This window comes from Austrofundulus limnaeus, unplaced genomic scaffold, assembly GCF_001266775.1.
Source record: "Austrofundulus limnaeus strain Quisiro unplaced genomic scaffold, Austrofundulus_limnaeus-1.0 Scaffold20, whole genome shotgun sequence".
Lineage (NCBI taxonomy): Eukaryota > Metazoa > Chordata > Actinopteri > Cyprinodontiformes > Rivulidae > Austrofundulus > Austrofundulus limnaeus.
Genome location: NW_013952422.1, coordinates 3,428,383 through 3,440,619, shown reverse-complemented (window position 1 = coordinate 3,440,619; position 12,237 = coordinate 3,428,383). Strand labels below are relative to the sequence as shown.

Below are 12,237 nucleotides of genomic sequence, written 5' to 3'. Positions count from 1 at the left end.
TCACTGCGTGATGTTGAAACAGCAAAGCATCCCTTATGGGTCGGAATTAATAAACAACTCTTGTATCATGTGCAAAGCGACTATCACAGCAACTATCTGTCCTTCAACAAGTAATAATATCAGTAATGACATGTCCGTCTTCCTCTCTTCTTCCCCTGCGGCCTGAATGGGATAATCTGCAGAGCTGCCAGCAGAGGAGGGTGAGCAGACCACAATGTACACTTTAAACATGGCAGCTGAATATCTAATAATCTCCCAATCTGTTCTGTAAAATAAGAGACTGTTTCCTTAAACATTTATTTTCTTTTTAGGTAAATCCCTTTGGGAGCTGGTGATTGAACAATTTGAAGATCTGCTTGTGAGGATCCTTTTACTTGCTGCCTGCATATCGTTTGTAAGTATGACATCTTCAATAGTGCACGTGTCTCAAACTGAAATACACAACCCAGTTTCTAATAAAGTGGGCTGTATGCAGGGTTTATCAGGTGATACTAAATGGACAGATGTGTTAATATTAAAGTTGACTTGGCGATAATCTGGAAATGGTTTTTGCCACATATGCTTGTCAGATTATGAGCTATATCATAATGAGTGCTGTATGTTTGTCAAAATACAAACACAACAGGCTTTGTTTGAATTGCTATCACAGTGCAGTAATGATTAGTAATCTACATGTCTCAACATGACTTGTATCCTACTATCATGAAAGTAATCTCACTGTTATCATGTGTCTTAAATCTTATTCTCCAGTGATGTTTGACAGCTTTCWCTTTCTTGTAGCTATTTTCTACTTGGCTGTTTGCTCACTGTTTCAGAATGTCACTCATTAAGTCACAGCAAAAAAAAAAAAATCTCAGTTATGCTGCATGTGTGGTGAGGTTGTGCTTTTAACATCACCAAACATGCAGATGCAGATATTTATTTTAATTTGTGACAGTATTTACCAGAAACTCGTGTAGGTGCATTTCAGGCTTTGTTTAAACACTTTAAATAATTGTTTTGTGCAACGTAGATTACATTGAATCATTGACGAATAACGCAATTTGACTTAAATTGATTTTGTCCCAAGTAGGTTACTGCAGAACAAGACTGGGTCATTTGGCATCTCATTCGACCCACTCAGCTCTTGGCACAGTTTCTAAAAGAGGAGAGGAAAAAAGTGCAGGAGCAACTAACATTTGGCTCAACTGTGCAGCGTTGGCAACAGGAAAAATAAGACTAGGCTTTTTATTACACGTTTCTCTGTGTAATAAAATCAAAATCAAAGATTCCTGATCAGGAGTCAGGGTTTTGCTGACAGTTTTTTTTTTAATTTGTGGGTTGAACACTGAGGTTTCTCTTTTAGTAAATGCTCCACTTCCTTTTAAAAGCTGATTTGTTGTTCATCAAAAATTCAAAAATAGCTATTCTTTTGTAAAACAATGCCGGATGCAGAATCTGTTACTACATCAGCTACTGGCAAGGTAGTACAAAAAATTAATTTTAACATTAATCGTCATTGAGCAGTTATAATTGTTATAGATGGTCATTTTATTTGTTTTAAGTATCTGTTAACAGTGACTTAGTGTATTTACAATTTTCAAGCTCTTGCGCAATCATTTTTAAAGAATTAGTCCTGAGATAAATAGGGCTGTGTATTGGCAAGAATTTGGCGATACTTTACATATCATGACAGAGGGGTCACGATACGATATATCCCGATATATTGCGATACTATAAGCAAGGCGATATATCCCGATATATTGCGATACTATAAGCAAGGCGATATATTGCGATTTTTTTTGTCCAAAAATTCTATTAAATAAAATCCTCTTACAGGGGAAAAATGAAAAACCAAAATTCATTGTCTCAGAAAATTCTAATATTACATAGACATAGTTTTGATTCATTTAGCTGTGTTCTGCTTTGTATGTATTTTATTTTATTTGTTTCATATTTCTTATTTCATCCATGTTTTGAATTATTAGACTAAATTTGMCAATAAATAGTTTGAAAATATATTTTTTGCAGCTTTTAGTTTTTAATATTAATTTACAATATGGTCACCCAACACTTAACAATAGCCTCTACCTCAAGAGGTAGAGTATCCAAATGGCTGGCTCACTGCTGCCAACTAGTGGTCAAGAGGCTGAATTACAACATAAAAATGAACGGCTGGCAGGAAAGTTGACATTTTAAACCTTAATAAAAAAATCGATACAGGGCTTTAGAATATCGATACAGTATTGGGAAATGAAATATCGCGATATTTCAGTGTATCGATATTTTCTTACACCCCTAGAGATAAATGATAACAAATTTGTTTGTAATATTAAAAAGTGCAGTCAAAATGGCCTGTCTAGCCAATCAGTTTTTTATTGTTTAGATAAAAAATAATAATAATTAGACATTTATCGTGTTTTTTAATATTCAAGTTTTATTTATCTAATACCTACGATAGTCACATCAGCTTACTCCATAGATTTTTTAATACACTAAACAAAATGTGATTTATCTCACAATTGGTCCTGATTGAACATGTTGAATCACCTGGTAAGTGTTGATAGGGTCCAAAAGATACAGAATCGCTAAAGAGTTTTTCAAATTCAAACTTGATAAATGATCGACTTAAATGTCTTACCATCCTCTGAACTTTGTCAGACCAAGAGTGCTGTTTAAAACGGAGGTGGCGGTCTTCAGCTGTGTCAGTGTAAGATTTGGTTCTTATATTTGCTGTGTAGCTAATTTCTGATTGTGTCTTTGTTTCAGGTGCTGGCCTGGTTTGAAGAGGGTGAAGAAACGGTTACAGCCTTCGTGGAACCTTTTGTTATCTTGCTTATTCTCATAGCAAATGCCATCGTAGGAGTCTGGCAGGTAAACAGGCTTTACATTTTTAGAACAACTTTGAAATAAATATTTAAAATGTGACATTTGTGTTATGTTTGTGTTATTTTCAAATATTTCCTACCAGGTTTTGTCCTGTCACTTGTCTGGGAATGCAAACTTGGTATTTTATGGTCTTGATAACAGAAGCAAGTTGCTGAACATGTGGTTTAAAAAATGAAATCATGTATCACAGTCTGAAAATAATCATAGTGACCGTATAGCACAACTGATGGCTTGGTTAATGATGATGCCTGTTTTTTGTAGTGGATACATTCTGTATCGTCTGATGTTTATGCTTGTTGAAGATCCAGTTTTAAAACTGATTAAATGTGACATTAAGGTAAACATTTTCTTACAAAATATGCAAACAAATCTGTTATGAATCRTTCCAAAAGGGGAGGCTATTTACTTTTCAAATATCTTCATATCCCTATAGTTAACTTTGGCAAAGGCCATAATTTTATGGGATTGAATACTCAGTTTTTAATAGTATGCTCGAGTTTTACCTGTTAAATAGCCAGTCTGGTATCTGCTACYAAAGTCTTCTAATCTTTGAGAAATCCATCAGACATTGTGAAATGAAGTTACAGCAGACARGATGAAAACATGAAGAATTTTGTGGTGAATATTCTGTAACCCTAAAATAATCACACTTCTATTTAAACAATGGAAAATGGGTATTGTCACAGTAAAGTAAAAGTTAAATGTGAATTTTCTATTTTGTTTTTGTGTTTATCACAATTACCTGCTGTTTTGTTTAGAAATGTACTTTTTTTTTAACATGACATTTTGCTCAACATGTCAACTAATTTTGAACTGGGCTACACTGCCTTGTCACTGGATAATTGAAATGATTTTAGTGTTTTGTTTTTATCTAGGTTGTGTGAACTGCATAATATTAACCTTCCYTCTCCAAATTTTCTACTGTTAAGGAGCGAAATGCAGAAAATGCCATTGAAGCTCTTAAGGAATACGAGCCAGAGATGGGGAAAGTGTACCGCCAGGACAGGAAGAGTGTCCAGAGAATCAAAGCCAGAGACATTGTGCCGGGGGACATTGTAGAGGTGGCAGGTAAGATTAATTTTTTTAGCACTACAATTTTAATATTCCAAGTGTTTTGTGTTGCTTGAAAAAAATTGACGAGATGAGAAAAAATCTTTTGCAAAATTGATTTTGCAACGATTTGTTGTTAGATTATCTTTGCTGCTGATTGCAGGTGAATCACTTCAACAGTTCTGGTCATAAAGCTGTTATTTTTTTTATCTAGAAACTTTAAAATGAGGAAGTGACGTCTGTAATTTAACACAGTGACCTTTAGATATGTACAACGAAGACACGTTTTTATTAACCCTTTCAGAAATTTCAACAAATAAACATCTTATTCCTCATCTTGGATTTTTCCTCTTTCCCTTAACTGTACTTGAAAGATGGCCTTTTCTTCTTTGAGGTTGTTTATTTTTTTAACCAAGAGACTTTTTATCTTTTTAGTATTTCTTTTTCCATTTATAGTAATGTTTGTTTTTCCTCTAAAAACAAAGCAAACATGTTTTCTTTACTCCCAAGGGCTGATGAATGAATTTTGCTCACGAACAGTGTTTTTTTGTTTTGTAGTCAGTGACAGACTAGATGAACACATTTGGCATGTTTCCCTGTTTCTTCTACTTGATTACAGAAAGTGAAAGGCTGTACTCCGATTAAATTTGATTAATTAAACCGCACTAATCAATGTGTCCAAGCATAACAACCTTATAGTAAATAAATAATGTAATATTTTATATTTCACTTCAGCATAATTTAACACTTCACACATTGTACAGCATTGTAAACCCATGATGATGTTCTAATTATTTCCGAACTATCTTTATTGGTACCACCAGAAGGCATTTTTAAAGCACTGATGCTAACATTTGAGAATGCCTCTCAGCGACTGTCAATAAGCTTCCACTCACTGCTCAATTTGCAACTGTGTTTAGTGATGTCATGTATTACAATTTCCAGCTGCAATTTTTAGACAATGTTTACTACCAGATCATATTTGATTTATTTTGCAACAACATAGATGGGTGCAGAAATGCAAAATGGAAACAAAGCAGCAAAGAAAATGAGATATTTATGATCCATGTAGACCAAAAAACCTAAACTGTTTATCAAAGCTGAGAAAAGCTGTAAGAACGTTTGCAGGTTGAATCAACTCATAAATGAGTGAAGTTTTACTTTTTAAAAACATTTCACTGCATGTTTATAGTCGTAAATGTATTTAGACTGTGTTGATAATGGGTCAGTTGTAATTTAATGTGACAGAGGCTACAAAACTTGGGCTTTTACAGCCAAAGCTTTTCCTCTAAGGGTCACATCCCCAGATACTTCACAGCGTATTACTTTCCCACCATTGACTGTTTACTTCACATCCTTGAGGACATTTTTGTTTACACCAGCCTAAATCCAAGCAAGGCAATGAAAAGAAATTTTAATCCTAATCTTTATGTTCACTTTAAACAGACCTGGTTAGGTCACCACGTTTATGATACTTATTTTTATATGATTTGTCTCCTCTCTGAGAGACACAGACTTGATTTGCTGCACCTAACATTCTTGGAAACACTTGACATTTTCTCATTTTAATATCAAAGTAGAACCACAGTTTGTGATGCCTTGATTAATATGCCATACTGCCTAATGTTTCACTAGAACAGAAGCTAAATCATGCAAGCTGTTCTGCATTATTCAGTTAGTTATGCGATGTACCGTCTGCATTTAGAAGCAGTTTGCATGTGGTCTTATAGGACAGATGGTTGCTGAGTTCATGAAACAACAAAAAGGGATTTAATGCAAATTTCTCTATGGGTCACACAAGTAAATTTCCCAAATTAAATGTTTTACTATTATTGTTGGTTACATGACTTCATCTCATTACCCGCTGAAGGTAGTTTTCAGCATTTAAAATACCTCAAACTTCAACAGTTGTCAGCCTGTCTTAATAATGTTACTGTATCTAACAAATACCTTTTTTATTCTTATCATTATTAAACATTTAACATATGTAACTTAGATGATTGGTTTAATTTAGGAGATTAGATGATTAAAAACAACTTGAACATTTTTTAATATGTCCCTCTCCTCGTGACTCTGTTCCTCACCTTATCAGTTGTCTCTTGACATTTAAGCAGCTTTTACTCACTTGCACATTAAAATCATTGATTTCACTAGAATTGTTCAATGCCATTTCATCAACACAGCAAAGGCTCYTTTTTGTTTTAAGGCATACTGTAATTTCACTTTGCAGTTCTTTTTTTGACTAGAAACTGATGAATWTTATTTTTTATTAACATGTGGGCAACAATTCTTCACTTTTCTTGAGAAACCTGAATAAATATTGGTGAAAGGGCAGAGACAGGTTGTGACATGAAGCATCCTGATTGATTTTAGTGACTATGTTGTGTTCCAGATGGCCACGTGTACAGTTCTTTTGATTTTAAAGACAAAGAATGATTCATCAACCAGTAATTTTTCTCTACCAGTTTTCTATATCAGTCTGTCTTTTAGGTTATTGTTTTATTTAAAAAATATTGAAAGGTACATTGACATTTAGGCTTTTGAAAGTTTCTAAAGGGAAGTATGATGTCACAACAAGTCGCAGAGCATTGCAAGCCTACATGCTAGCACATGAGCTTTAGCCACTTGAACATCTTGTTTTATTGRACCCCCCATGTTGGGACAGTGGGATGGAATATGTTTCGTTGACTCCAGACTCTGGCATATTGACAGTCCCCTGTATCGCTCTAAATGCTACAAGAGAGCAGCTGCAGTTTTTACAAGCTATGGGATGTTGTTGGTTAAGTGTGTGCAGCCTGACATTTGTCCAATACTCAGGAGAGCAGATAWTACTGATAAAATCCTTTTGTGCACAAGGGAGAAGGAAAGGTTCCTGTCCCGCAAGTCATTCACTCCTTCCCATTAAAAACAACAGCTAAAAAAAGCATGTTCTCTAAGACTGGAGGCAAAATGTCTCTTATGTGGAGTTGAAATTTAGGTCACTGCAGAATGTTTCTGGGCATTATTGCAAAAAATCTTTCCGTTCCCTTGGTGCAAAATGTAATACTGAACTCCATCAGTAATTATAGATGTTAGGTAAGTTTTAGTTTCCAAAATGTGTTTGGTGCTTTACTGTCAGGAATAACAGTGATTATATCTGAAGATTAAGTTGYCAATGTATCCATATTGGCCAATAGCATGCGAGGGATTGAAACTGTTTAGGCTTTATTAATAGTTTTCAAACCTCTTCGTTGCTAGTGAAACTAGGTTAGTTCGTTCACTGTGACCTTATTCGCTGTACACTAATGGATGGAAAAAAGCCAGGTGTTCTTTTTTTTTAACTTTTTCTGATTTGTGGGGTATTTAATTAGTGAGTTTTTGTAGTAACCTTCCCACAGGGCTTAGTTTGAGTCTTTGTTTCCATTGGTCGCAGTTTCTTTGTGTTCTCCCTCATGGTCTGATTCTTCATCTCCCTTAACATGTTTGTTTTAAGTAGAAAGTCTGAAATCAGACCAGTGATAAAGTGGTTTTAACAGTGCGTAGGAAACCAGAGGACTAAATAAGGTATTGCAGCTGGTCCAGTCTGTGAGGCTTATTACTGAGTCAACATATAATGCATCCTTTAATAACATGTTGAAATAACATCTATTTTCTGATCAGAATGTGAGAGAATGTTGAGATTAGCTTACTTTACAAGTTACTTAGCTTACTTCCTGTATGATCACAGAAACCTGAGTCAGGAAATGGCACTTATACAGATTTGAGACARTGGTTAAAATGAATGAACTTTCTGTACTCTATTTGATGTCACAGTTTCTATTTCAGCTCATGACATTGACTGGGATCTCCTTGCTTAAAACAGATGTTTTCTGCGTCGCTCCCCTCTCCAAATCTAGCAGCTTGTTTCAAGCTCATCAAAATATTTTTCCCATTTTTGGGCGTGCAGTTTGAAGGACTCGTGTAAATCCCTTTCCCCTGTCGACCGTTCCTCATTTCCTATTTTATTCTCAAAAGGGCACAGGAGAGGCCTGAGGGTTGGTTTACATGTCTGTCGTCACTCTCCACTGTCCACTGAGCGATCTTTAAAAGAGCCTCTGGGTCACTGCTTTTATCTTCACCCTTTCAAGTTGTGTGATGTCTGACTGTAAGCTGAATGGAAAAACGTCTCTGATGCAACAGCAGTGGTTTCCATTCTACTTTCCTCTTTAAAATTATATAAACCTCATTATAAATACACGCCTCATGAAATCTTACTTGAAATGGTTTAAATCTAAGATGATAAAGGGAGTTTTTCTGCATCTTTTGCGGCTTTAACCTTTTCAAAGGAAAAAATATAATTTTTCATGTATATGACATGAGTGTGGAAATTCAAACATACTAAGAAGTTGTTTGCATGAAAGTTTAAGTTTAAATAGTTTCACAAATACAGATTAAATCATAAAGGTAAAATATGGACATTTTTATTTGACACCATGTTGTCAGTCTTAATAGAAATTAATGTGAGCCCCTTTTAACAGTACTTGTTGRAATTACATAAAGTACTTGTTTGAATTATGAGTATTTACTTTGGATGTTTATTTTACTGACTGCTAAAGCGTTTTGTTCCTAGAAGAATTGCCTGGAATTACTGTGTCCCTTAAAGGAGAGGAGTGGAACATTAATATTAAATACAAGACTCCCTTCTGGCATCTTTAAATAATAACTTAAGTTTGATTATTTTATTACTATGACAGGGCCTGTGTATAACACAACAGTTCTTTAAGTGATGTTTTTGTATGTGGTTAGTTGTTTGATCTTAATTAAATTAAAYCTTAATTTGGAAATTTATCCTTCCTTTATAAAGTAACAATAAAAGCCTGATTTCACAATTGATGCATTTGTGGTTCAGAATCATTACAAAGATCATGTGTTTGCTTTATATAACTCATGTATTGCTTCAGCTGTAGTCGGTGCTACTTATAGCTGCATTTAAACGGYTAAAATACTAAAATCCTCCTGATTATTTTCTGTCCACAGTTGGTGATAAAGTGCCTGCTGACATCAGGCTGACCTCTATAAAGTCGACCACACTGAGGGTGGATCAGTCAATACTTACAGGTAAGTTGCTTCTATAACTGCAAGAGCTCTCTTTCTCTTCTCAGTGTTATTTATTCCCTAAAATGCTATTTTTCTTAATATGTGTATTTCACAGTTAAAAATATGTATATATATATATATTTTTGCCTGCCTCGGGAATAAAAAAAAAGTACCTTGACAGGCAACAAAAATTTTAGTACCTTTATATACCTGACAATCTACAACCTTAAAACTGTGTAATGTAGATGGACTAGTCTAAAAACAAATGTGGATGATAAAGGATGTCTCTAATGTACAAAAGAAGAGGTTTTATATGTATCAAGTCCTTAAATCTCTCGTCTTGCTCTGCTGCCTTAATTGGTAGCAAATTCCATGGGATATTTTAGTGTTTGAGCTATTTTCCTCCTCTCTTGCCTTCCCCATTCATGGCCATACCGCCGGCCGAACGCTGCCTGCCTTGTTCTTTCCGAACTGTGCAGTCTTTTTCACAGCTGATTATGCCCAAAAGAACAGTGTTAGCAGACGTTAGATGAGGGTTTAGAAAAGCAAGAGTCTCTGATACTTGTCAGGTCTGCTCAGTCAGCTGCGAAGTCTTTTCCACACATCTGCCCAAAGTGTCAACCAGCCATCGCTATTACGTCTTCATGCTCTGCTGTGTAGAAACTGAACACTGATTCTTTAATCTCCGGTTTCCTCTTGTAGGAGAGTCTGTGTCTGTGATCAAACACACAGACCCGGTGCCAGACCCACGTGCTGTCAACCAGGACAAAAAGAACATGCTCTTTTCTGTGAGTGACTCACTAAATCATTTTTAGACTGCRGTTTTCACTTCACCCCTGCTTATATTTTTATTAGTATTTTGACTACCATTAACTACAAAATTGGTCTCTCTTTTGATTTTATATTTTATTTTCTGACCCAGCTAAAATTCTTGCTTTCTATTTTTTCATCATTTTGGAAAATATGAAATAATTTTTCTGCTCAAAAGGCATTTGAAATTAAAGAAAATTCACTGTGAATGCTGAGCGTTGAATGACTGCAGAAATATGTTGGGGGGTGGAGTTCAAATCAAAACCATAGCTAATTGCTGAAATCAGTTTAACTGTAGCTAAAAAGATTGGACAAACGTTAAATAAAAGCTAAAATTAGCCAAACTGTAAATAAAATTAGTAAGAAAATTAGTTAGCAAAGTAGCAGAAAGGAGCTGAAGAARGAATAGTCAGAGCAAGTATGTTGAATTAGATTTGAAACAATGACTTGTGCTGAATGTGAAGCCTCGTCTTTAGTAGTTTCTAAAACAGTTGCATCYTTTTCCAGTGTTGGTTTGTACATTAAACGGTCTGTTTTTCACTGCTCAAACATGTCAGGGTACAAACATTGCAGCCGGTAAGGCTGTCGGTGTGGTGGTGGCCACAGCTGGAAACACAGAAATCGGTAAAATCCGAGATGAGATGGCATCAACAGAGCAGGAGCGCACACCACTGCAGCAGAAGCTGGATGAGTTTGGAGAGCAGCTATCTAAGGTGAAACATATTTCTCTGGCAAACTTCTATTGGTTTGGATTTGATGTAAATTATTAATAATAATTTAATTGACTATGTAATTCAAGGTCATCTCACTGATCTGCATTGCTGTGTGGATCATCAATATTGGACATTTCAATGATCCTGTTCACGGAGGTTCCTGGATCCGAGGCGCCGTCTACTACTTTAAGATTGCTGTGGCCCTGGCAGTAGCTGCTATTCCTGAGGGTATGCTGAAAGGGTTACACAAATACAGCTGTGTTCTCAACAAACCACAATACGTGCTGTTTTTGTTACGTCTTACGTGTGGAAAAATAAATAAGTTCAAAGTGAAGGCTGCATTTTCTCCTTGAGTTTATCACCTCCCTTGAAATAATTCCTTGTGAATAAAAGAATCTGTTGCGATCTGTCATCAGGTCTCCCTGCTGTCATCACTACCTGCCTGGCGTTGGGGACACGCCGCATGGCCAAGAAGAATGCCATTGTCCGCAGTTTGCCCTCCGTGGAGACCCTGGGGTGTACATCTGTCATCTGCTCGGACAAAACTGGCACCCTGACCACCAATCAGATGTCTGTGTGCAGGGTGAGAGAACAAGAACTGACTTTTATTTTTTATTGAACAGAAATATGTAAATCCTGACCTAAGGATATGTCAGGATCATGTGTTACTATCTTCATGCCTATGGAAATCTTTGAGCTCAGTGGTGATGAGGTTTAAACGTGCACTGTGCAGATTGAGTGGACCAGAGGATGATGAGAAACTGGTGACCTATCAAAGTCTGAAGTTCTGTTATTTTCTATTCTTTCATATTCTCAAAGTGTCCTTCAGCCTCCATTTCTCAACTCAAACAGAATACTGATCAGTATGCAGTAGTTAGTCAGCAGCAAACCAGTTGAGTTGCATAACTGACCTTGTGTCTTTCTCTGCCTTCTCTCCATCTACTGTACATCTCTTGCTCATCTCACAGTTTTGTGCAAGTCAAACCTATGCTGACGCACACAGCATCCAAATAGGGCAGAGCATAAATTAGCACTGAATGTTGAACTAAAACTGAATGTTGCTCTTCAGTGCAGTTGTTTTACTATTCAGTTTTGTGTTCTAGGATGGATGAACACTTAAAGCCCCTGCTTTGTGTAGTTTTCTCTTTGTGTTGTGTAGATTTGTCACTGTGAGAAGTAATGTGCTCAGACATCCTATTCAAATATTTGTTTTTATCCTTCCTCATTTTCTGTTTTTGCATTGGACTTAAGAAGTTGAATGAATTAACCGGTATTCAAATGTTAAAATCACCATCAGCTTTTTTTAAATAGATATATTTATCAAACAAGTATACTTACTGTAAACATTTGCACATTCGGTGGAAGAAAGCTAGAGTAACTTTTAGATATTCAAACATACAAATTTAATACTATTAAGAAACCAAACTACGAACTAAACTAAATTGTGCAGCACAATGTTACTCAAAGCTTTTAATTGAATGTATCCACCTCAATTTTCTGTTCTGTAGTCATGTAGACTGTTTACATGTGCTCAGTGTGTTTTGGTTCAGAATTTCACCTTTCTGCCCTGTTCAATTTTAAATCAGGCTTATTATTATTTTAGTATAGCGTAAGTGGGAGTCATATTGTTTTCTTACTTTTTATTTTTTAGTATTATTTTTTTTTCTCCAGAGATTTTTGGTCAACCGTAGCACAAAAAAGGCTGCACCGATCAACATGAAATTTGGCAGGACTGTAGATG

At 35.7% G+C, this 12,237-nt stretch overlaps 1 protein-coding gene across 2 annotated transcripts in view; it reads left to right on the top strand.

Moving 5' to 3' along the window:
- Positions 1–182: 182 nt before the first annotated feature.
- Positions 183–12,237, top strand: part of LOC106514585 (sarcoplasmic/endoplasmic reticulum calcium ATPase 2) — a gene marked incomplete at its 5' end in the record, with an annotated part of 20,585 nt that continues 8,530 nt past the window's right edge. For both annotated transcript variants that reach the window (XR_001309901.1, XM_014003909.1), the window contains 9 exon segments: positions 183–200; positions 312–394; positions 2,749–2,853; positions 3,798–3,936; positions 8,914–8,994; positions 9,676–9,761; positions 10,341–10,496; positions 10,583–10,724; positions 10,913–11,079. Coding sequence is in view for 1 of the 2 variants with exons in the window: in XM_014003909.1 (XP_013859363.1) it covers positions 183–200; positions 312–394; positions 2,749–2,853; positions 3,798–3,936; positions 8,914–8,994; positions 9,676–9,761; positions 10,341–10,496; positions 10,583–10,724; positions 10,913–11,079 (977 nt within the window).